The sequence below is a fragment of the Manduca sexta genome, chromosome 3 (assembly GCF_014839805.1).
Source record: "Manduca sexta isolate Smith_Timp_Sample1 chromosome 3, JHU_Msex_v1.0, whole genome shotgun sequence".
NCBI classification, from domain to species: Eukaryota; Metazoa; Arthropoda; class Insecta; order Lepidoptera; family Sphingidae; genus Manduca; species Manduca sexta.
In genome coordinates, this window is record NC_051117.1 from 8,579,973 (window position 1) to 8,603,929 (window position 23,957).

The window sequence follows — 23,957 nt, forward strand, 5'->3', positions numbered from 1 at the left end:
CTGTGGTTGTCGTTTATTGAAGTCAATATAAGAGAAAATATTACGATAAATAGATTGACCAAGAAATCTATGAATGTAAGAATGAGTAATGAATCTATCTCTAAGCTACGACTGAGTAATTTTGAAGATAAAAAAACCCAGTCACAATTACTTTTGGCCCGACCCGGAATTTGAATCGAGGACCTCAGCGCGAGTAAACAACTACGCAGCTGAGGCAGTCAGAAATCTAAATTAACTGCAAAATGAATACAATATGAATAAAAAGTATTGATCGAACACAATGATTAAATTCGTAAAACACAGAAATCTAAGCAAAGAATACACTTTTAACCCCGAATCTAAACACCAACTTAAAAACATTCTTCAGTTGGAAAGTAGGGGATCTAAGTTCTCTAACAGAAAGCATATGTAAACATGATGAAAAACCAACTAAATAAGTTCCGTTTAAGCCCCTATACCGACGGGAATACAAATACAATGCTACAATGCTATGCAATGATACAATGCAGACGTAACACCACTGTTCAAATCAAATGTTCGACATCCACTGACGTATATGCCATAGACACGAACGTCCTCATAGACAATTTGTTCAAAATCTGAACTAAAATGGCAAACAAAAAGTCACTGTTGTAACCTATTTATTCACTTGAACAACAAATAATTTTACTTATTTGACTAATATTTTTTATTTAAATCCAGCTTTCAACTTAGATTTGAGTTCTTATATCATGAGCGCCACTCCGTACACAACCACAAGTTGTCAATATTGACCATACTAAAGTCAGTTTGAATGGATTGCAATTCAATTCAGTTGAACACAGTGAATAATAAATGTAGTACGTAGTACATACATCGCACTCTTAATAAAATGACTCAATCCAATATTGCCAATTTGTGGTAATCGTCAAACAACCAATTTCTGTTTGTGACCTTTTAGTATTTTCCCTTTTTTTTAATGCTATAGGATTCCTTTTTTACCTATCTTTAATAAGCTCAATTTTATAGCAACTTCAAAAAAAAACGTAGTAAACGAAAATTAGTTTTCCAACGACTGCCACAAATTAACCATTTTGAAATAGGTCATTATTTTATTAAGAGTGCGACATATAATCGATGACATTAAAAATAGTACGCATTAATGATGTATGTCTAGTTAATATTAATATGTGTGGTGTTATTTTTTTTTGTTAATGCATGCTGTGACACCTTAAAATGTTTTAAACCTATCATTACTATTATATTTTATTCGAGCTATGTATAATGTAACAATGTCTTAATTATAAATGAATAAATAAATGACAACATCCTTAATATTAGAGCCAGCCTTCCCAATACTAATCCCGGGATTAATGAAACACAATCGAAGTGTTGAGACATTGACCGCAAAGCGTTTTGTGGTCGCGGCGTCGCGCCGACATCCGTTGGCATGGGAATCGGCCGCAACTCCATTCACACTGGCACCTGTTCACTCGTTTTACTCTCTGGATTCATTGATGAGTTTGAGGAACTGAGATTTAATTTTAGAATTGGATATTATGGGGTCCTTAGAAATGGAGATATCAGGAACCGAGATTTGGAATTTGTTTTTAGAAATCGATATTTTGGGGTCCTTAGAAATGGAGATCTTGGAATTGGGGAAATCGATATGATACCTATTATACGGGGTAATTTTGACATTGCTTTAATAAAACTATATTTTCTTGAAAACGATACTTTACAATTAGTTACTCGACTCGTAAATGTAAAATATAAAGTGTAAATTTCGAACAATATAAATATAAACGCAAAGTCATTTTAATTTCACACACCCTGATGCCACAATTGTAAGAGCATTCGTGAAAAAAAATCCAAAATCGATTTAGCAGTTCCTGGGATTAGCGCATTCAAACAAACTCTTCAACTTTATATTATTAGTACAGATTAACTTTGTTACCGCCGTTTTCAATCAACGATTCCAATCGCTTTTCCAATCCATCGTGAAAATTGACCAATCAGAGTAAAGTTCATTTCGACATGCTTACAATTTGTTTTCATTGGTTATTCTCGCGATCGGACCAAAGATTAAGATTGAGATCGTTTATTTCAAACAAAGACTAGTGCTTCTAGTGACTCATATCTTGGTGTTATCAATTGGCGTTTTCTCTCGCTCTTTACAAGAGTTGCAGTAGATTATTTTCATGGTAGAGGAACTCCAATGTAGCTGATGGTAAGTGGAGACTGGTCCAATAGAATGTCGACTGACGAGAGCTGATTATCTCTCGGCAGTCAACACAATTACGCCGACCTATTGGAACCAGATATACACAGGCTGATTCCGGAACGCGACACTTACGTGGGCTACTGTGGCGGGTTTTGACACCTTGTGTACAGTGGTCGCTATCCGAGCGAATATCAAATATATCATACCACCAGCAAACAGGATAATTTTAGTTATTATCTAATTTATACGTTTCCATAATATGTAGTATAATAACAATGTACGCATTACTTCAATGAGTGCTATCCACTCCATTAAGTTGATCGGGTATCACAAAATGACCATCATTATATTCTTGTATAATCAACTGGAGAAGCTAATAAATAAATAAATACATCAGGGGCCTTATTCTCTATCCCGCACGTTATTTTGACAGTGCGTAACAAGCACGTAACACAACGCATCATGTTTAGGACTATAGAAATTTGGCTTACAGAATACCATTCCACGCACATTCCTCGAAGATAACATGACACGGCCGCGTTACGCGTTTACACTATCATAGAGAATAAAGGCCCAGGTATGAGGGTAGTCTCACCTGAATGCGGCGTGTAGTGCGCGTGCGGCGCGTGGTCGTACGGCGCGTCGAACAGGTCGCCGTAGTAGCCCGGCGCGGCGCCCGTGCCGCCCAGCTCAGACAGCAGTTTGTACTCGTCCTTTAGACCCCATTTTGACGATGACCAGAGCTGCAAACGAAATGAGGTGTGGGTGATGAAAGTGGACTTGTCGATGACCAGAGCTGCAAACGAATTGAGGTTAGGTGTGATGGAAGTGGACTTGTTATGGGAGATAAAGAGGTATTAGGTATAGCACAGACTGTTACATAAACACAATATACACGACTTGTACAAAAATGTTTTTTTTTGTTTGTTTATTTATACATATATTGTAACACCATAACAGTTAATACTAATGCGATGTTATACAGATTTAATGAACTTAACAATTGATTTCAATACATCTGTGAGCCATTTCTGTGAACTTTGAGAGGTTACATATAAGTATATTCAAGTTGACAAAATTAACCTTTTTATGCTAGCATTATTTAACTATGTTAGGTTCAAAGACTAGGAATGGACTAAGAATTACATATATGTTGATAGATGAAATAATATGAATATTATCATAAAAAGAAAATTGTGAGGGAGATAACACGAAATAACTGACATAAGAATCAAACGCACAGAAAAGAGAGACGTTAGCTACCTGTCTAGAGAGGTGTAAATCGTATAACAGTATCATTACTTAATGCATTATCTATACACCCATACACCATTAGTACGTTCAGATTCCAAACACTAAACAGCCAAAACCGCATACAAAACCGACAACACAAAATCAGTACACGATAAATCTGGCGGACATTTTCACCTCCCAGCAGCGCAATGGCGGGCTGGAAGTGACGTCATTAGTGCCGCGACCGCCATCCGTCACGACAAGATGGCCGGCCGAATTTACGCGCCAATTCGACGCGTTTCGCGCCCGTTTGTCGTAAACCACTATGTTAAACCGGCTGCCGGGTTGTTAATTGTTAATTTAAATTTACTGTTTGTGTTTTTGAGATTACGTTTTGATTTGAGATGTCGGTTTATTTGTTTAGTGTTTGGCTTTGTAATCTACGTTTCTTAGGCAATATTTTCTTATTATCGATTTAAAAATATAGATTTATATCCCGAGGTTGGAATATGTAGATTTACCAATACCAATTTACACTCGTTTGTTGTATCATGAAAAGGAAAAAAATCGGCGGATTTTGGAGTTTTAGAGTTGCACCAGTAACTATATTGTGCAATTAGCTACTATTACAATCATCATTCAATGCTTTATATCATATTTTTCAAAATTCTACAAATAACTTAATGCTTTTAAAATCTAGGGATATTTCCGCACCGGTATTTTGTACTAAATGAACATTTGCTATTCAAAAATAAATAAAAAAAAAGTATTACAATATACTGTCTTTATAATTTTATAACTGCCTCGATGGCGTAGTCGTATTGCGAACGCGGTACGACACGGCTCTAGTTTCGATTCCCAGGTCAGGCAAGTGATATTAGGTTTTCAACTCAATTTCAACCCGGAATCTGGAATTTGTGCTCGATATGGCGATAGGCTCGCCCCCTATCACATTATAGGAAGAAAGATATAGGCGAAAAGTGGATGCCTTGGTGGGTACACCTCTGCCCATCCTTTCGGGGATAAAGATGCGATGTATGTATTTATTTAAAGACTTACGTTTGAGTATATCTGGTCGCCGTTATAGTGGCTTCTTTGTCTCTTCACGTCGTCCTCCGAATGGCTGTTGAAGTCTCGGTTCTCATCTGTCAAAACAATACATTTTTAAACGAATTATCGGCAAAAGAACTCCAAGCGCTATTGGAAATGCACATTAGGGTGCATTCAAGTATTATATAACGCAATAGGAGATGAATTTTCACTGTGTTTGATTTTGTACATTTTTAATATGTAACAGCAATTAGTACAAAATACAAATCCTTCTGTGAAAACAGCATTAATATTCGATACGAATTGAGGCAGTAATTCAAATTTCAAATATTGCTACGTGCAGGAGTGAGCTTGGAGAGGGGATATCGTTCCATCTCTTTCTTTCGCACGCAGCGTAATACCTGCTGACGTCACTTGCAAGTATTTCGCCCCTTTTCTGTTTTTTGACACGCACCCCTACTATCTTATTTCAATGGCTTATAACTTGTGGATTTTCCAACAGATTTTAATGATTTCTTGTTTTAAAATGTATACGATGTACATATTTTATAAAAGTTGTAATTAAAAATAAATCAAATACCGTATTAGAGGGGAAGAGGGGTCTTTTTAAAAATCAAAAAATGCATTACTTTATACTTGAAACTCTCCCTTAACATATAAATATAATATAATATAAACTTTATTAACAACACAATCATGTCCGAACATTCAACCATATTTAAAGGATATGGTTCTCCCTCGACACCGATGCTTATGCAAGCTATACATAAAACTTAGATCAATTTCACAGTAGAGTTCCAAAAGTTGCAAGTTCGATGTAGAATTTAAGAGAAGTTATAATAATGCAAGCAATTTGTGCAGTAAATTTAATAGCTCAGTAAATCTTGAACGTTACGCTCGGTGCGCGGCGAGAATAAAACGATTGTAGGGATGACAATCGATATCGATTTGATCGGTTTTATCGATGAAGTATTCAGTCGAAGGCCAATGTTCTAACACTTTTAATAAAAAATATTTTTATATTGCCTATAAGTAACTGGTATGTTTACTTAATTAAAAAGATTCAAAAGTATTTGCATTTTTTTTCTGGTGTACTTATTATTAGAATACATTATTGATGAACTCAATAGTAGCTAAACTTTTCTAAAATTTTATATTATGATTATTTTAATGAATATCTCCCATCATGTGCGAATTCCTTGTACGCTAGCAAAATGAACTGCCCGAAAATAAAATTCTTCACTCCATATAACCCTAAATCTATCGACAAAAGCACCTCCCTACAAAAACTTAGAGACAATCATAAAACACGCCTCTCAAAGGGGTCTCATGTATTTTAACTCCATATTCTAAGATACGTTACGCGAAAGTTCACGGCGTTGTTTAACGACGCCCTGGTGGGTTACTTTTATATAACATTCAAATTTGGTAATTTTAAACGTTTAATATAGAGTTTTATATTTGTTAGCCTTGATACTCTCTAGGGGAAGGCTTAGTTGCCTCTTATAATGATATAAATATGAATTAAATTGCGATAGCCTAGTTGAGAGTGGAACGGACTGCTGAGACGAATGTCTGTAGGGTCAAAACCCGAGAGCATGCACCTCGGACTTTTCTATAGATGTGTGTGTATTTTTTGTGAATTATCGCTTTCAATCGAATCAATCGCTTTAATGGTAAAGGAAAACATTACGTGGAAATCTGAATTGGTAGACTTCACATACCCCTATTCTCATAGAGAATTTTGAGTTAAGTCTGTCAATCTGCACAAAGTACTATTATATTGTGGAGTCAGCATTAAACCTATGTAGACGTATTTCTTTGTTTTTCATGTTCAGCGGCTTAGGCGTGAAAACTTATAAAGTTACATCCACATTTATAATATTAGTAGGAATTATTTTAGTCACTTCATGGGTAGCTATAGAAGAATATGAATTAAAATATTTTCATCCACATAGACTTTTATTATTGTTTATATTTAAAAACAAACTTCATCGACTCGATCCCATCACTACAAAACTTGAACACTCATAAAATTCGCCTTAAAGGGATCTCTTACATTTCACTCTGTTTGGAGGAGCGACGATAACTTTTCCTACCCTCTATGTAGGCAGCTTAGTATATAAGAGGTAAACTAGCTTTTGTGTGTGGTTCCACCTACTTAAATATATTTTTTGGGATGAAAACTAACTCTGTAATAATAATATACTGAGCGAAATACATCCTGATAATTAATTGTGTCTAAGGTTAACAAAGACAATATACGGGAATCCATGTTTGTTTGTGAAAAATATCGCATAATTAGATTGTAGTAATGAGAATAAATTAATTTGAGGCACCACTACCTCTCTTAAATAACATCTAGATATCTATTTTCTGTAATTTTACGGAAAGCAACCTACGACCTTTCTCGCATTTTCGATTTAAAACCCCAAAGAAATAGAAGACATCGAATTGAAGTTTTTTGAAGTCATACATAAGGAATCATTCCTTATGTTTGTTTATGCGAAGTTAGATATTAAAATAATTTTACGGATTTTATCGCCTTTTATTAACTTTTCGGCTAATCAACACTTCAGTCCACCCGTGACCATAAAGACTGTAGTCTTTGAAACATCGTCAACACCGTAAAATATTTTTACTAACATTTTTTGAAGTCGGTTAAATAAAGCAATGATCAATTTAATTTCTCTCACCTTGGTCCTCATGTCGCTTCCTCTTCAGTCCCGTGGCGTTCCCGTTATGCATGCCTTCCACCTGCTCAATACCCAGGATGCCGTTGATGCTGTAGCTGCCGGTGTTGGTTACGTGCTGGTCAGTGGTGGGGGACAGGACGGCCGTCGTGCCCGGCGCGTTGCCCGCGTGCGTTATTACCTAATGATAATGAAGAACATTTCATTCAGAATTGTATGAAGGCATGATTTTAGTAGATCAATTAAGGCCTTGAAGATGATCAGTTATTCATTCATTTGTACTTGCTAAGAAAGCTAGACTCTTTCTGCGTTTGTCGGTAGTCATCTTAATTAAAAATAAATCTGACTCTGACTGAATTGAAAATAAGCTATTAAAATTTGACTGGCCACTGTTCCATTCCACCTTCTTCTTTATACTTATACTTGTAAGAGCTATAATGCTATGTTTACTCACAGAAACGACGCTGCCCTGCGCTGAGCTGATCTCCTGCTCCTGTTGCTGTTGCTGCTGCTGGTTGTGTGCATGCTTCGCCTTCTCCGCCGCCTTGTTCCTCACGATCCTGTATACAACACATAGTGAATTTATTTTCTGCTCTATAATTTAATGTTCACTTGTATTAAGACAAGACTGTCACCGTGACTCTAGTTCCAGCCTCAGGATGAGCAAAATAATATTGGATTTTTTCCGTATTAGCACTAAATGTTGTTACGTTTATATTTATCCCGTTATATTTCTGCCTATCCATAAAAGGGAAAAGCTTGATGCTTTGTTGATGTTTGGAGATGAATGTGAATATGTTGTTGACACAATGGTCTGGTTTTCGCACTTCTACCTTCAAATATAATACAACAGAGTAGTAAGAGCGTGGAACAGCCTCAATGAAAACAGGTTTAAGAACAAACTTGACAAATATGTTGCTGGGAAATGAAACCAGAATCAAGAATTACAGGATACAAGTATACCAGTTGAATAAACTGCCTGCCTGATAACAAATATATTGTATAACAGTTTACCATATATGCAAACTAACCCAACCAACTTGGGGGATAAAAATTTACCCTAATTTGTCATACAGCAAATTTTTTAACTCCCGTCGGAAGCGAGACAAATCCTCGGTTCTTGCGGATGCGGTCGCGTGGCGTTTGATTTATACCCTCATTGCCATCATTGTGCTCTCCGTCAATGGTTTTTTTTTGAGTCTGGGGTGGGTAATGGAATTTTCATGTCGCCGGATCATAATTGTTTGATTGGATATTGTTGATTGGTGAAGAATATTGCGTGGGGTACTGGATGAAATTTGAAAATTTTGAATAGTTTAATTATATTTTTATTACTGTTGAGTGACGAGACGAGCATGCAGCTCGCCTGTTGGTAAACGATACGACCGTCCATGAACAGCAATCATATAGGACTTTGAATTATAAAGTACTGCGTCACTTTAAGATATGTTGGTGGTAGGATATATTTTATATCTGCCCGTATAGTGACCACCGTACACAAGGTGTTAAAACCGCCATAGTGGCTCACCTAAGTGTGTTGCGTTCCGGGAATAGCCTGTGTGTACCCGGTTCCAACAGGCCGGCATAATTGTGTCGATTGCGAAGAGGTAATCTTCTCTCATCAGTCGACATTCTATTGGACCCTACTCCACTTAAAATCCGGTGCAGTGTCAATTTGCTGTGCTCTTATAAAAAAAAAAGATGTTAAGTCTCATAATGCCCAATAATTATGCTAGCTACTTTATATGGTCGTTATCATAGTGTAGATAGTTGTACACGCTACAAACTTTGTTTTCCTCAGATAAACATACATATTTAAATTTCATGTCCTAATTACAAAAAGTAAGATCAAAACTTTTAATTTAAAAATCGTTCCCACTTCATTCATACCTTCATTCAAAACACCATCATTCCAACATCATAATAACTTCAACAAAACACCCAACAGTCCCTCACCGCGGGAATGATGACTCTATTACAGGGTAATCCCGTTTTTTGATAAGTTTGCGAAACAATTTTTGCATATGTCAAGCTTGGAGGTGGTGGCAATAACTCAACGGAGCCACTATCCATCATGGGCGAAATGAACTGTCTGCCCGCACCGCCGGGACGCGCGAGCTAATTTGGGGGAAATTAGAATGTGGAGCTGATCGGGGGATTATTGGAGTTTATGATTAACAAGCAACTGTTGAGTAGTCTTGAATGGAACTCTTTGTTATTTTATTTATTTATTTCACTTCATACAGAACACGTAAAGGCGGATAATGCCAGAGGCATTCTCTGTCAGTCAACCTGTTATTACTTATTTTATCTATTTTGACTGTGTGATAAAAAGAGTTACAACAATATTGACTGCTATTATAATTGAAGCAATAGTTTCTACTGCTGTGAAGCTTATTAGTCCGTAAATATGTCGGAAGATTTTTTGAATTAGTATAACTTTTGGTAAGTATTCATCAGCAAATACAATTGAGCGTAGATACGCAAAGAAGATCCAGCCCACAAAATGACACTTTTGCAATAGTGAATTTTTGCTCATTGATATTCTATTTTATATTTTAATAATAAAATGTTTTAATCAACATATTTTGACTAAGATGTTTTTACTAATGGAAAATATAGACCTTATAGACTAGAACTAATTTAGCATACTCGGCTCATTTTCGACCATACTGTGGGTTGGATGCTTTTTGCGTATCTACGTCCAATTAAAACCCTTTTTAAAGAGGAACTAGAGGCTATTATCGCTTAAAATTTCTTGTGGTTACGCACGGAAGAAAGTTTTGTACCTTAGCAAGTCATAACTTTATTGATCAACGTTTGTAGTGCGTCAGTGCTTGGTCAAGATTACATCGTAACATTTTTTACACCTTCATTTCATCATTAACTTTCTTAATGAGGAAATAAGGTGCAACCATAACCAACGCTTGCTTAAAAAACTGCATATTGCGCATTTCAAAGAAGAATGAAAAGTAATTTATTTGACATGCATAGTACAATTAGCAACAAGTATCAAAATTAAACAAAAAATATTATATTATAACAAGTAAAACAGACGAAAATCCTGCATCCTACATGGGTGACCATTCAGCTGAAAATGGTTACCAATTTATTTATAAATGAAACCAATAATGCTAGACCGATTAAAAGTTAATCAAAACCTGAGTTTTATTTGAATAAGTAACATTAATGAACTTTTTACGTAAATCATGTAAAAAATTAAATAACCTAGTCAGTGACAACCATATTTAAAATTTTAATCTAATAAAATTCGCAACAAACATTTACTTACACTATAAATAGTCAATGCATCGTAGGGTTGTCGCAAAAAATAAAATGCGCGAAAAAAATGCAAGTACGAACGCGAACAATTGCGCAAAAAGACCGGTTATGATATCCGTTTCCTGCAAGGGTTGCTCTGGTCATGTTTTACCCTTATATTTTATTGCCCTGTTGGAACGTTGGACGTTAATGTTGGTAAATGTGTGATTTATTCAACGGGATGCTTTTTACTCTTTATATTTGTGGAGGAATTAGATTTACGCTTGTCGAGTGCTTGTAAGGATTTTGGAAAGAATAATTTTTAAGGTGCATATAAAGGGGGGAACGATCGGTATAGGTTTGGTAGGGATGCATCGTGTGTAAAGATCTCTTATAGTCCATCATTGTTATGACTTTTCTTAGTGAAAGATATTTTATTGATTGCAAATATTTTGTAATCGACTTAAAAAAACTCGGTTACTTCAGAACTCGGTCATTTAAGAGCCGATTTAGAAAATGCTTTTTAATTCGAAAGAATATCCCTCCAGATTGTAAACAGTATACACAGAATATTAAATATTTTTTTGGTTTTTGAAGGTTTATTTTTTAGAATATTAATTTACGATAAACCTAAATGACATTTAATATTAAACAAATACATAATGGTAATATAGCTCAAAAGAAAAACTCCTAATATCCCAGAATCTCCTCTAAAACCCCAAACACTTCTTCACTAGCACCAAAAAATTTCAAATTCCACATAAAAATTATCATCAACTATGATGACGCGTCACCAAAAATCTAACCTAAATTACATCGTTGCCAGTTTGCGGGTGCAGATGGCAGGGAGAAGGGGAAGGGGGGGGGGGGGGTGAAAAAACGCAAATGTCAAACAGGGGCTGGCAGAGTTATAGCTTCAATTACGGGACGGTGGGCGCGGCCGATTAAAATGTCTTGACGTGGCGATACTGAGCGTTTTTTTTGCGCATTTCGCGTTCCCATTTCGCTTTTTTATTATTTCGCAACGGCTGTTTTATGGTTATGAGTCGGTTCTGCTGACTTTTTGTTGCTGTCTGTACGTATTTTTAATTTTTGTTCAAATCGCTTGATTGCTATGATGTACGTTATAGTGTTGAGTTATGTTTGCGGGTTGATGTTTTACTAGTATTGTTAGGAGCTAAGAATTGTTAATTTTAACGGTTCGTATTTCTACTTTAAATTATTTATAGTTTTAAATTTTATGCAATTATTTTAGCCTTTTTTGTATTATACACTGCTAAAACAATAATTTAAGAAATTGTATTATATGGAAGACGGGCTTAATGGACTTGTTTCCAGAGACGTAATAAATAAATAAAAAAAATAAAACAATAATAAAAACAGAACATAATGACAACATAACGAGAATGACAGTTAAATTGGACGGAAGTTTATTACAATATGGTCAGATCAACTCCTTTTTTCTAAAAGACATAAACTATATCACAACAAAATATTTTTTACTTTAAACATAGATGTTTATTATAAACAAAATAAGTCATATAAGCCAGTTACAATCCCTGATGATGACTGCCTCGTTGCTTAAAAGCTTCTACCCTCTCCCTTTTACAAAACTAAGCGATTTCGCCAAAAATCTCACTTCCATTTAAATAGCTCTCTATTTAGCCGTCATGCGACCGCATTTGCGAGTTCCGTAGCTAGGAAGCGCGTGCGTGGCGGCCGCGTGGCGTGCGCGTGGCGGACGCGTGGCGTGCGTGTGGCGGCGGTGAGAAACACCCTTGTATTGGGCAAGGCAATGGATTTAAAATTGACTTTTCGAGTTCTGGCATTTTTCACTTTGGATCGTATCTGCTGGGTTTAATTCGATGGTAAATTAGGTTATGATAAACATTGGGGTCGTTTCGTAATTACAAATATATAAAACATAGTAATAATAATCTGTTTTTTCAAAGGAGGTTGTGGTAAAGGCAATTGGCTCGCTCCTTTTTTGTAGGGCCTAATATAGTCCGCATAAATTCAAAAAGGCAAAATATATAAAGACAAAATATCAAGTCAAAATTGATGGGTCTATATCTCCACATCACGACGAAGAACCAAATAATTTGAATAGCATAAAAATGCAGCCAAATACTCGGTCTCCCTGTGTTGCTTGTCACCTAAAATAATTTAAGTACAATGTTACTCGAATGAGCAAATCTACTCAATAAGCAATCCACTGGTGTACAATATCAATGTGCATCGGTTTAAAGTAATACAATTTGGTCCACCCTCTCAAATGATTCGTACGGGGCCAATAATCCTCGTTTATTGTTCCATAATGGACCCCGCGACGGGAGCAGTTGAAATCCACCCCACACGACAATACGCCGCGAATATATTTTTACGACTGCCAATGTGTAGATGAATTTGATTTTTTGAATTTAGAATGTCAGGTGTTGCTAGTTTTAAAATTCTTTGTTGACATAGGTAGTTTGTTGTTGGTAACTCATAAAATAGTAGAGCGTATCGACGCTTCAAAGGCAATCATATCTAAGCGACAACAGCAAACTTTTGAGTCAAGCTATTTATAGTTTTGTTTTAATACAAAAAATCATAACTATTAAAATGTGTACGTTATAAAAATAAAGTTTAATAATATAAAAATTTACCAAGATATACAAAACCTTGATAAAATTACGGAGAAAAGTCTGGCAATTCCAAATATTTACATAACTCATTTTTGGTATAATATACATTCTAGAAAATCACATGACTATGATCTTGACTCAACATATCAGTTATCAGACCAATCTAATGTGGATTGGTAGACCCTTAAATTATAAGCGTAAAGGTCTATTTTGAGATGTATTTACTCCTGTTTTTAATAACTGATCCCAATCTTAATCTTCGTTCCTAATCTGAATAGAAACCAATAGTATATACGTACCTACTAAATTTGTAAATATGAAAAAAACTGTTCTAATTGGGCTATTTTTGCGATGGATCGAAAAACGATTGGTATCTTTGAAAATGGCGTCTTTTGGATCTATCTATTACTACCAATCATCATTACCAGTTTTTCTAACTATACTTTTATATGCTATACTTAAATTCCTAAACGAATTCCTCTTTGCACAAGGCTAATTCATACACAAACATTATTACTGCTGATTCCATCTCATCCTCAATAGATACAACAGTACCATTAAAAGGAAATGCGTTTGCATCACTATCTCCCCCCCACTCGAGCTCAAGTGTTGCAAGCTCACAAATCCACGCGTCTAATTACGATGTTGCCAGATTAGATAAAATCGGTGATAGATTCACTTATTAGTTTGTAAACGTGTGTCAGTGTTTGTCGTTGCTACCGATTATTAATTTCTGTTATCTGTTCCGGTATTTTGTGGGTAGTATTATATTACAATGGTGGTTTATTATTTGATGGTAAGCAGGATAAACAGTAGTATCAGGAAATTTCAATTAAAGTATTAAATACTCATTCGTCACCTTGAAATATTGAGAGGGATTGGCTTTAGTCCACCACGCGGCCGTGGTGCGGATTGCGAATCTTAAATCGCTTAAAATTCTTCTATAGAATTTCGAAGGTGTGCAGATTTCCTCATGATGTTATCTTTCGACGAATGTGTCTTAGGAATGGGATTTCGATTTATTCAAAATTAAATATTTCAATATTAAAATTGTTTATATATTTACTTGTCCTCAGTTGAAAATGGTATCGAAAAGAATGACTCTAAAGCGCGTCCAACTAAGATACTTTTGAACGTACTAAAGCATTATCGTATTTAAGATTTCGTATTTCAGACATATTTACTGAATATACTGATAATGTTACTATCAAACTTCATGCCAACACAATTAAAAACGATTACTTTTACTTTGATACCATAATGCTTTCTCCTATCAGTCAAATCTATCAATTAATATTACTGTTGGAAAATTAACGTATTAATTTCATAAAATTATTAAGATAAGAATCCATCATTTCCAATATTAATCGAAGAACCATGTCGGCATAACAAAAACCACACATTGTGATATTAAGAGCGTCATTCCGTACGATAATTCAAGGGGCGCGGGCCCAGGACGTCCGGAGCGAGAGGAGCACGTGTCTCGCATCCGGTCCGCCATCTTGGCACAGCCGCGCCCCCCACATCCGGTGAACGCTCTCCGTTCCGTCACGCAACCCATTGACGGAGCGTCGAGGTCGGGGAATGAGCGGGAATAGTTTGGGTTTGTTGTGATTTTTGATTCGATGTTTTTAGTAATGTGTATTTGATTTGAAAATACATGTGTTGCCCGGGGAATTTGTGCCCAATGATCTTCATCATTAGACTCACTATCTATTATGTATAAAATGAAAAATATTCATAAACCCTTGATGTAGTAGTGTGTACATATCGGCATAAAGACTTGAATAATAAATTTATGTATTTCGTGATTTAGTAAATTGTAAAACAAAAAATTGGTGATAGCTTACAATTCTGCATTGGATTAATCTACGAATCAGTACACTAACCTATCGTATTTAATCTAGCGCATATAAAAACTATCATTATTTCGTGGCCCACCACGATACATTTTCCTCACCACTCAATCAAACACGCAAACTTATACACTGTTTGACAGCGAAAGGGTTCAAATTACAATGGCGCGTCATGAAATTTCTTCCCTAAAAGGGAAAGAGAGCTCAGTTTCCGATAAACACTTTTTCTTATATTTTATTGATAGTTTTATGTGTAATTGTGTTGATGTGATGTTCCCCTTTGCCGTTCGTAGATACATTTCGTTTGTTATGGTAAAGGTACTACTTTATATCGAATGCATTCTTAGGATAAAGGTTATCTTCCCTTTCCATTAAATATTAATATTAATTGTCATTGTTTTAATATAGCAATAGCGTCTTGTTTTCCTTATATCAAAAAACTTCACAGTCGAATTGATTGAGATACATGTGTTAGACGGAGGTTGGTTTTAGACTCTAATGAACTATTGCATAGTTTACATGATTACTTATACACACACTATACACTGCATCAGTATTCCATTAGGTTAGGCTTAGGTTGGTAGGATATATTTTACCACCAGCAGGACTTTAGTATTATGTATCGCCTGGATAGCGACCAGCGTACACAAGGTATAAAATCCATAGTGACTCATGTAAATGTGTTGCCAATCGGGATCACTCTGTGTTTATCCTGTTTCGAAAAGACCGGCATATTTCTGTCATCTCATCTCATCAGCCTACAACTGTCCACTGCTGGACATAGGCCTCCCTTAGAGCGCGCCACGTTGCTCGGTCTTCCGCTCTCCTCATCCAGCGTCCACCGGCCATTTATTTCTTTCAATCTCTTGTCAAATCCCTTTCAATCTGAATATCTCTTACCATCGGATACCGTGGAGTCACTGTTCATGGTTGCTTGCTACCAGACAAATAGCTTCCACTTTTAATAAAAAACCTTACCTGTTTATACTGGATACTGAAGGCACATTATCCTGGCTGCAGATGCCCTCGCTCAGCAGCCGGTCCCTGATCTCCCAAGCGAACATGGTCGGGTTCTCGCGCTTGTACGCTGCTATCGCGTCCACGACTGGCGGGGTGGCGACTTTGGGCTTCGACCCACCGATGACCCCCGCCTTGAAGCTGCCAGTTTCGTAGTACCTGGTGATAGAGTTTTTAATGAGTGTTTGTATTCTTGTTAGGAAAATATTAAGCGACGCTCTCCATACTAACTTATCCTTTACACATCTAAAGAAAATATTCCAAAGAAGTTCGCGTCGCACAAGTTTTGTAGTTTTACCCAAAGCAAGAACAAATTATAACTAAAAAATGAAAATTATTTCAATATATTCAAAGTAAAACTTGCTCAATCATTTGGATAATACTGATGTTTCATTTAAGTACTAATATGATGAATGTGTTAGTAGAACACATTTATGCGAACACCGATCAATATTATGTATCTCCTGCTAAGCAAACTGTATTCTCATGTGACTTCTTTAGAATAAATTTCGTTTAATGTTTTAATGAATGACGTGCTGGTGTTAGGATTTTGTAGTTGACCACTGTATCAAGATGTTAAACTCGCTATAGTAGCACTCGAAGCATTGCATTCCGGATCAGTATGCATATTTCCGGTTAAACCAGGCGATTTCGAATAGCGAGGGGTTATCATCTGTTCAGCCGATACTACTATCAAGTGTAGTGGAGTCAATTAATCGTACTTGAAGTAGAAAAAAAAGATGTTTTTTTTATGATTATTAACACATTTCTCAGTCTAAGAAGTATACGCAGAAATTGCTGAACTATTTTGTTTCTAGTACTACAAAGTGAGTTCAATGTATCTGATGTCAAACGAAGTTAAGTTCAAGGAAAAATCTTCCAGCTAGAGATATTGTATTCCTTGATCAGCACAGTTATTCCTGTCTAATTGTGTCTTTACATTCCGCATAAAATACCTACTGCTTAATCCAGCCATTAGCATACATGATCTTAACCAGAAATATTGTTTTCCTAGCTCGGCACAACTGTGCCAGTCTGCCTAATTATGACTTTACGTTCCGCCTAAAATACATATCCCTTAATACAGTCATCAGCATACACGATCTTCTGTTACTTTTGGTATAAACAATTGTCACTTAACATAAGGTAACTAAGCTACTAAGGGACCAAACAATAAAATCACAAAACTACAAATAACACCAAAGAAATCGCAACATATTGCAGAATCGTCTATATTCCCAAATTGACCATAAACTGGCCCCTCTCGCTCACAGGTCTCCCGCGGGACCCGGCATTACACTGACGAAAATTAAATTCACAATGAAATAATGGCACTGTATTATGACAATTCGATTTGGCTCACCCCTTCTCTGCTCTTTAAAGTATGGATGATTTATTGTTGCTACTTTTTGATTAGTCGAGTTTGATTGGATTTTTTATATTTAAAAAGTATGCAGTTTTTGTGTCGTATTTTTATAGAGCTATAGTATGATGATTTCTTATATTTGGATGTTAGATATTGAAATAAAACTAGTTTTTGGATTTTATCTCGGTTTTTTTATGTTTTAAATTTCTCCCGACTGAAACCTAAAACCGACTACCAGATTTCAAGACGATGAGCTCATTCTGCCTAGACCGGGCCGTCAACAGCTAAAACTAAATATTTATAACTGTAAAATGTAGGTAGATAACTGACACGGGGCGAACCTACACCTTCTTCGATCGTCACTTTCTATGAACTTTACTTCGCCTAACATCAGGTGCAGTAAAGCAACTTTGCCTAGCCACATAAAAAAACTTCCCCTTACTCCGCTCCATGACAATAAAGACAACAGCCTTCGAAACGTCTGGAGAAAATTTTGAAAACTAGTATTCCGATACTGTATGTACACTTTAAAGTGTACTTTATTGTTTATTACACTTTAAAGTGTACATAACACTAAATTTTTATAATATAGTGGTGTACTAGCAAAAATACTTTCTATCATACAATATCCCATCACATCACGGCATATCAACTCAAAGTAAAATCTTAAGCGAATTAAGACCGCACTCACTCAATTTGGTATTAGGGCGCGTGCACGTAGAGTGTTTTGTGGAATTATTCACAAACGCACCCGGGATAAGTCAATTACGAGTGTGATCACACCCTAAGTGATGCTGTATCGATGTACTGTCGCTTGCACACGGTTTTTTATTGTTTTTTTATTTGCTATTAACTGAATTAAAAAATTGATTACTTTAAAAAGTTATTCTTGATTATGATGATAGTTATTTTCCTCGTTTTAATGGGTCAACTAAGGAACCATCGCTGAGAAAGCCGTCAGAGATATAATAGTCGTGTTGTCGACTTTAAGGTTGATTTTATACTAAACTTTAGTTAATATAAACTTTATCTGTAGTGGTATTATGTTTAATTTATGTACCCCATTATAGACAAAAAGGTTGGAAATAAAATTACTAATACACTGTGGCTCTACATTTCATGTAAAAATCTCAATTATTTTCTTGTCAAATATAGTAATTCGATCACCCATCATCACTATTCACATTATAAATCGAATATATCTACAAAATATATGCACATATTTATAAATGAAGTTTTTTTTAAATCATTCACTTTCGCACCTGACTGTACCGAGGGGTTGGGAACAAGGGCGCTCGTGTCGGTCCTTCGGGAATCCGCTAACATTATCGTAATGCAGAGGGTTCCGCACCTATGTTCTAGGGTTAGGTGACGAGAAAATAAATACATTGTTCTCATTTACGTTATTGGTACTTTGTTCAGTGTGTTGTTTGTAACCAATAATAAGATATTATAATAACTATTGAACTACGCTATTGTATTGGGTATTACCTGTAAAATAGTATGTGGAAAATAAATAAATAAAAAAAATGTTAAATATTTTTTTAAACATTTAGCACATCTATTTTAACTAAGTGGTACTCGCTGTTTCGTTCGCGTAAAAACTCTTTTCCTTAATAATAAGCCTTAAAACAATGCACGACGCCATTACTACCAATTAGAAAAAAAAACAGATTAAAAAATTCCACTATATCCCATGGGAGAAAATTACCAATATAAAAATTAACCTATGTATTAATTCAGAACATGGTTATACCCTTGTGTCAACTTTCATCCAAATCCATTCAACTGTCCCTGCATTTACTTCTTACAAACATCTAAACATTTCACAAACTAAAAAGTTTAAAAAAGTTATTTTCTTTAAAAAGTTATTCTTGATTATGATGATAAATTTTATTTTTTTCGCATTTATAATATTACAAGATAAAAATACTAACACACAATAAAACAAAATACCTTCCAGTTAGAGCAAACAAAATATTATTTTTATGTCTGGATTTTCCTGATCTAAGTCAGACACCTCCATAATCCCTTGGTTCTATTCCCCATCAATCAGTAATGACTAGAACCTACCACCATTTTCATCTCTAAAAAAGTATTGAGCAGCTTGGTGAGTATTGAGCATTATGCCATCAACCAAAAACACAGTCAAGCCGCTGTAATAGAAAACCCAATAAGCTCGTAAGCTCGCTAATCTGTCGTAAGCTCGTTTGTAAGCTCCGATAAGCGCATTAAGCGCCCCGAGCGGTTCGCTATCTAGATCGCCGATATGTTTCGACACTCGACACTGGACAATTTGTATCGCGTTATGATTTATTGAGAATTATTGATGTCCACAAGATAATATAATAAGTTTATTGAATTATATATTAGACTAGCTTTTGCTCGCGGCTTCGCCGGCGTGAAGGAGTTGTCCAGTGCTTTGGGCTGTGCGTTGATAGATCACTATGTCAGTCAGACAGTCAGTCACCTTTGAGTTATATATATTTAGATTTGTTTCATTGGTTTTGAAGTGTTTAAAATATTGTAGAGTTCATATAGGTATAAATATGCATAAATATAATAATTTCAACCCTGTATTATATACTGTCCCACTGTTGGGCACGGGCCTCTTCTACTACTGAGAGGGATTAGACCTTAGTCCACCACGCTGGTATATGCTATGCATAAGCGGTCTGCAAATCGTTCTATCGATAATTAGTTTCTAAATAAATTATATATAAAAGGAAGCCGGCAGGAATCAGCTTGTACAGACCCTTCTCTACTGGTAGGGTTTACTATCATCATCATCATTATCAGCCGCATAAAGTCCACTGTTGATCATAGACCTAAAGATTTCCAGACGGACCTGTCGAAAGCGGCCTGAATCCAACGTGTTACTGCGACTTTTATCAAGTCGTCTATACTTTACTATCAATTTAATTAATTTAAACGTTAGTTGTATATAATGAAAGACTAATTTATGCAACTATAATATATAGTTACTGTTGGATCTTTTCTTTATTCAAGACTAAGAGGCGACGCCGCCCGCGTCTACAAGTTTTTGTGGGATGAAAAGCTTATAGCACTCAGGATTAATGTAGCTTCTAATTAGTGAAAGAATTTCAGTATCATCAAAATCGGTTCAGTATTTCCAGAGAAAACCTTTACAATCCTACGAACAAATGAAACAAACTTTTAATCTTTATATTATTAGGATGAACTGAAGAAATTATGAATTTTACAACTCACACTACATTAATATGATATTCCAAAATACTTAATATAACTTGTCATAAATGTTAAGAATGAGTCACTACTAATTCCAAATGTATGACGATACGTATAACTATCCATCCTCTATAACCAAGTTTTCATACAAATACAATAGCATGACTTAGTATGACGGATATTTCACCATTTGAAGCATCTATTACAAGTGTTGTACTATACTTTTCCATACAAAGACTTATGCCACGAATCAAACTAGCTATTGAGGGTACAGTGTGTTGGAACTAAAATGTTATTGTGGACTCTCGAAACAAAAACAACCACTAGGTATGTTCAAGAAGAGTATATTTAGTTGAATGAATTAAAATTACTATAATACACTATTTATAAAATATTTGACTTATAAAAAGAATGTGTTTTTATAAGTCAAATTTAAACAGTCATTTTCTTTTAACGGCCAGGGGCCTTATTCTCTATCCCGCACATTATTTTGACAGTGCGTAACAAGCACGTATCACAACGCATCATGTTTAGAACTATAGAAATTTGGCTTACAGAATACCATTCCACGCACATTACTCGAAGATAACATGACATGGCCGCGTTATGCGTTTACACTATCATACAGAATAAAGGCCCTGCTGTTAACGTGCACAGAGGTTCTTCACTTTTAACACGGTGATATAATAAAATATGCTATCTGAAATAAGGTCCTATATTTGAACATATATTGAACCACTGCTGGGCCCAGGCATCCTGTACTACTTTGAAAGTACAAAATAGTGATGGCTGACGTTCTAAAGTCTAATATAAAATCCGTAGTTGCAGATTTTCTCAGGCAAAAAAAATGTGTTGAATAATAATCATTCACCGACATAATATAGGTACTAATATGCATGAATGCGGTCTTCAAACCGTTCTAATGTTAGGATGGTTGGAAGGGAGCGGGAGGGGAGATGATCGCGAACCCTTATTAGGCCTCAACGTGTATTTGGCAACCAAGAGGTATACACATCACACTATGTGCGTAGAGTCGCGGCATAATGTTCCCCCGTGCATGGGCGTGCATTCGGAGTGAAGACCGAGCGCACAAGAATTGCCTTTGGGGGGGGGGGGGGACCATTCTAATGATAAAATTCTAGAAGCCGGCAGGAATAGGGCTATAAGGATCTTTCGCCACTGATTCCTATAGACTATTACTGGGCAAGTCCTAAACCAACCTAACCGGAACCTACCACTTCCTAGACGTTTCTAGATTAGCGCGACACACACGTATAAACACACAGACATGATCAGACGGAAGCGCGGCGCGGTCACGCTTTCTGCGCGCGGCCCACTCGGTACCTCTACGCATTGAAATAAGAGTTTAATTGTAACATGCGCTGGTTTTGTAGTTTTATCCATCAGCCTGTATTCCTGGTGCAGGATATTTCGTAATTTATCACTGAAAGGGTAGGCAGAGGTGTAACTAAGGCAATTTTCGCCAGTGTCCCGTCCTATGATGCTAGGGGCGAGTCTATCGCTATATTCCACGTATAATTTCAGGATGAAAAGTAACCTGTTTCCATCATGAGTTAATGACTTATCTCTATTAATATTTGAAGGTCAAAAGAGGTAATTAGTCTCAAATAAATACATGAATAAGGCCTAAATGTATGAATTATAAACGTTTGAATAGGAACGTCTTCCTGTGACCTGTATTGTACCTATATATTTAGTAGGTTCCACTTAGTAGTTCCACCGGCATAATTTTTGCGATCAAGTTAGTAATGTTTCTCATAAGTCAATATGCCATTTGGACTATAATCGTTGTTCGACTTAACACCTATTTGATCATTGTCTTCATCAGTAGTCCAGTATAGACAGAATAACTTTGTCATGCCAGAGTAGTCCAACAATAACTAATTAGATATATTAAGTCTCTACGATCGTGTAAACGATGCCTGCTATACTAAAATATCAAAATAGATCCCCGTCGCCGACCAGTGGTCATTTTCAAATATGTTTAATTAAATATTAATCCTGAATTATAAAATCCGATCTCAAAAACACCATCACAAATCGTCCATCATATCAGAACAAATGCACAAACGAACGGGACAAAACAAAAGCAATGCCGGCCGTCGGTGGATAAATTGAAAATCAAAAGCCACTGTTCCTATTTAGACGAGTGATGTCCGCCGAGTCCCGCGGGACACGAGTGCCGGGATCGCGGGATACGGGACCACGTGGGAATTAGTTGTTGATTTTTGTTGATTAAATGTGTCAAAAGTGATTTATTAAGGAAATGTTTAAGGAAATAATTATAGTGGAATGAGAATATATTTGTATGGAAAGGCGGAACTTAGTTTGTCCAAGCACGATAGTTCTTCTGTTATTTTAATAATGTTTTTACAAGATCTTGTACTGAGAAATAAAAAACATTTACTTCTCTGGCTTAAATATTCGTAAGAAAAACTCTGAAACGAAGTGCACGATACCTCAGGTATAAACATAACGGTCTGCCGAGACAAATGTCCGCAGGTTCAAAACCCCAACACACCTATGACTTTGCTAAGGTATATGTGTAATTTTTATCAACAATAATAATTTTTTTGTCGCCTTGTTGAAAACATTGTGAGGAAACTAACATGTCTGATAATTCTTAATAAGAATTTCGAAGGTATGTGAACTCTGCTAATCCGCACTAGGCCAGCGTGGTGGACTAAGGCCTAAACCCTCTTATTGATAGAGGTGACCCGTGCTCAGCAGTAGGACAGTATAATACAGGGCTACTATAACTAGATATAACTAAGAACAACTAAGGAAATGTTTTACGTCCTTTAAGGATAATTGTACCAATTTACTTAAAGTTAAAAACACAGTCATGAATAAGGTGTTTGCTGTCTAGTAAAGCCGTTGGTCCTGCGCTTGATCTCGATTCGATCATGTCGGATATCCGTCTCACTGGACTATGAGAGTGAAGGAACAGAGAGTGCACCTGTGTATTTCGCATACACTTGTGCAATATAATATCTTCTGTGTACTTGGCTGATCTCCGCCATGACCGAAATTCGGTTAGGAAAGATCATCATATGCGGGAACATTCCCACTAATAAAAATATACTCTTATATCAGGGGCACACTAAACGGACTCTTTCATTCACTGCTCTAACAATTCCCGGTTTAGTCCCGGCGCGGGACACCACATCACTACACAGGTCAGTTTCCAATTTAAAACGGACAATAGTGTTTGAGCGGGCCAGCAGCTTTTATTGTCATTGTGCGCTTATATTGAATCGCATTTTCATACGATGGACGGAATAAAAAACGTTCGCGAGAGGGGAATATTAAAATGTTGAAATCGTTGTTTATATGAATAAAATACATAAATTCTCTGTAGCGCAGTAGGTGGAGTTGTAAATGTGATTTACATATAGTTTATTTTCATATGTTAATATG

At 36.0% G+C, this 23,957-nt stretch overlaps 1 protein-coding gene across 2 annotated transcripts in view; it reads right to left on the reverse strand.

Moving 5' to 3' along the window:
- LOC115442975 (paired box protein Pax-5) overlaps positions 1-23,957 on the reverse strand; it is a 106,939-nt gene that overhangs the window by 13,158 nt on the left and 69,824 nt on the right. For both annotated transcript variants that reach the window (XM_030168227.2, XM_030168226.2), the window contains exons 5-9: positions 15,902-16,099; positions 7,634-7,739; positions 7,183-7,360; positions 4,496-4,581; positions 2,799-2,946 (exon numbers count right to left, since the gene is read on the reverse strand). In XM_030168227.2, the coding sequence (XP_030024087.1) occupies positions 2,799-2,946; positions 4,496-4,581; positions 7,183-7,360; positions 7,634-7,739; positions 15,902-16,099 (716 nt within the window). The remainder of the gene's footprint in view (positions 1-2,798; positions 2,947-4,495; positions 4,582-7,182; positions 7,361-7,633; positions 7,740-15,901; positions 16,100-23,957) is intronic.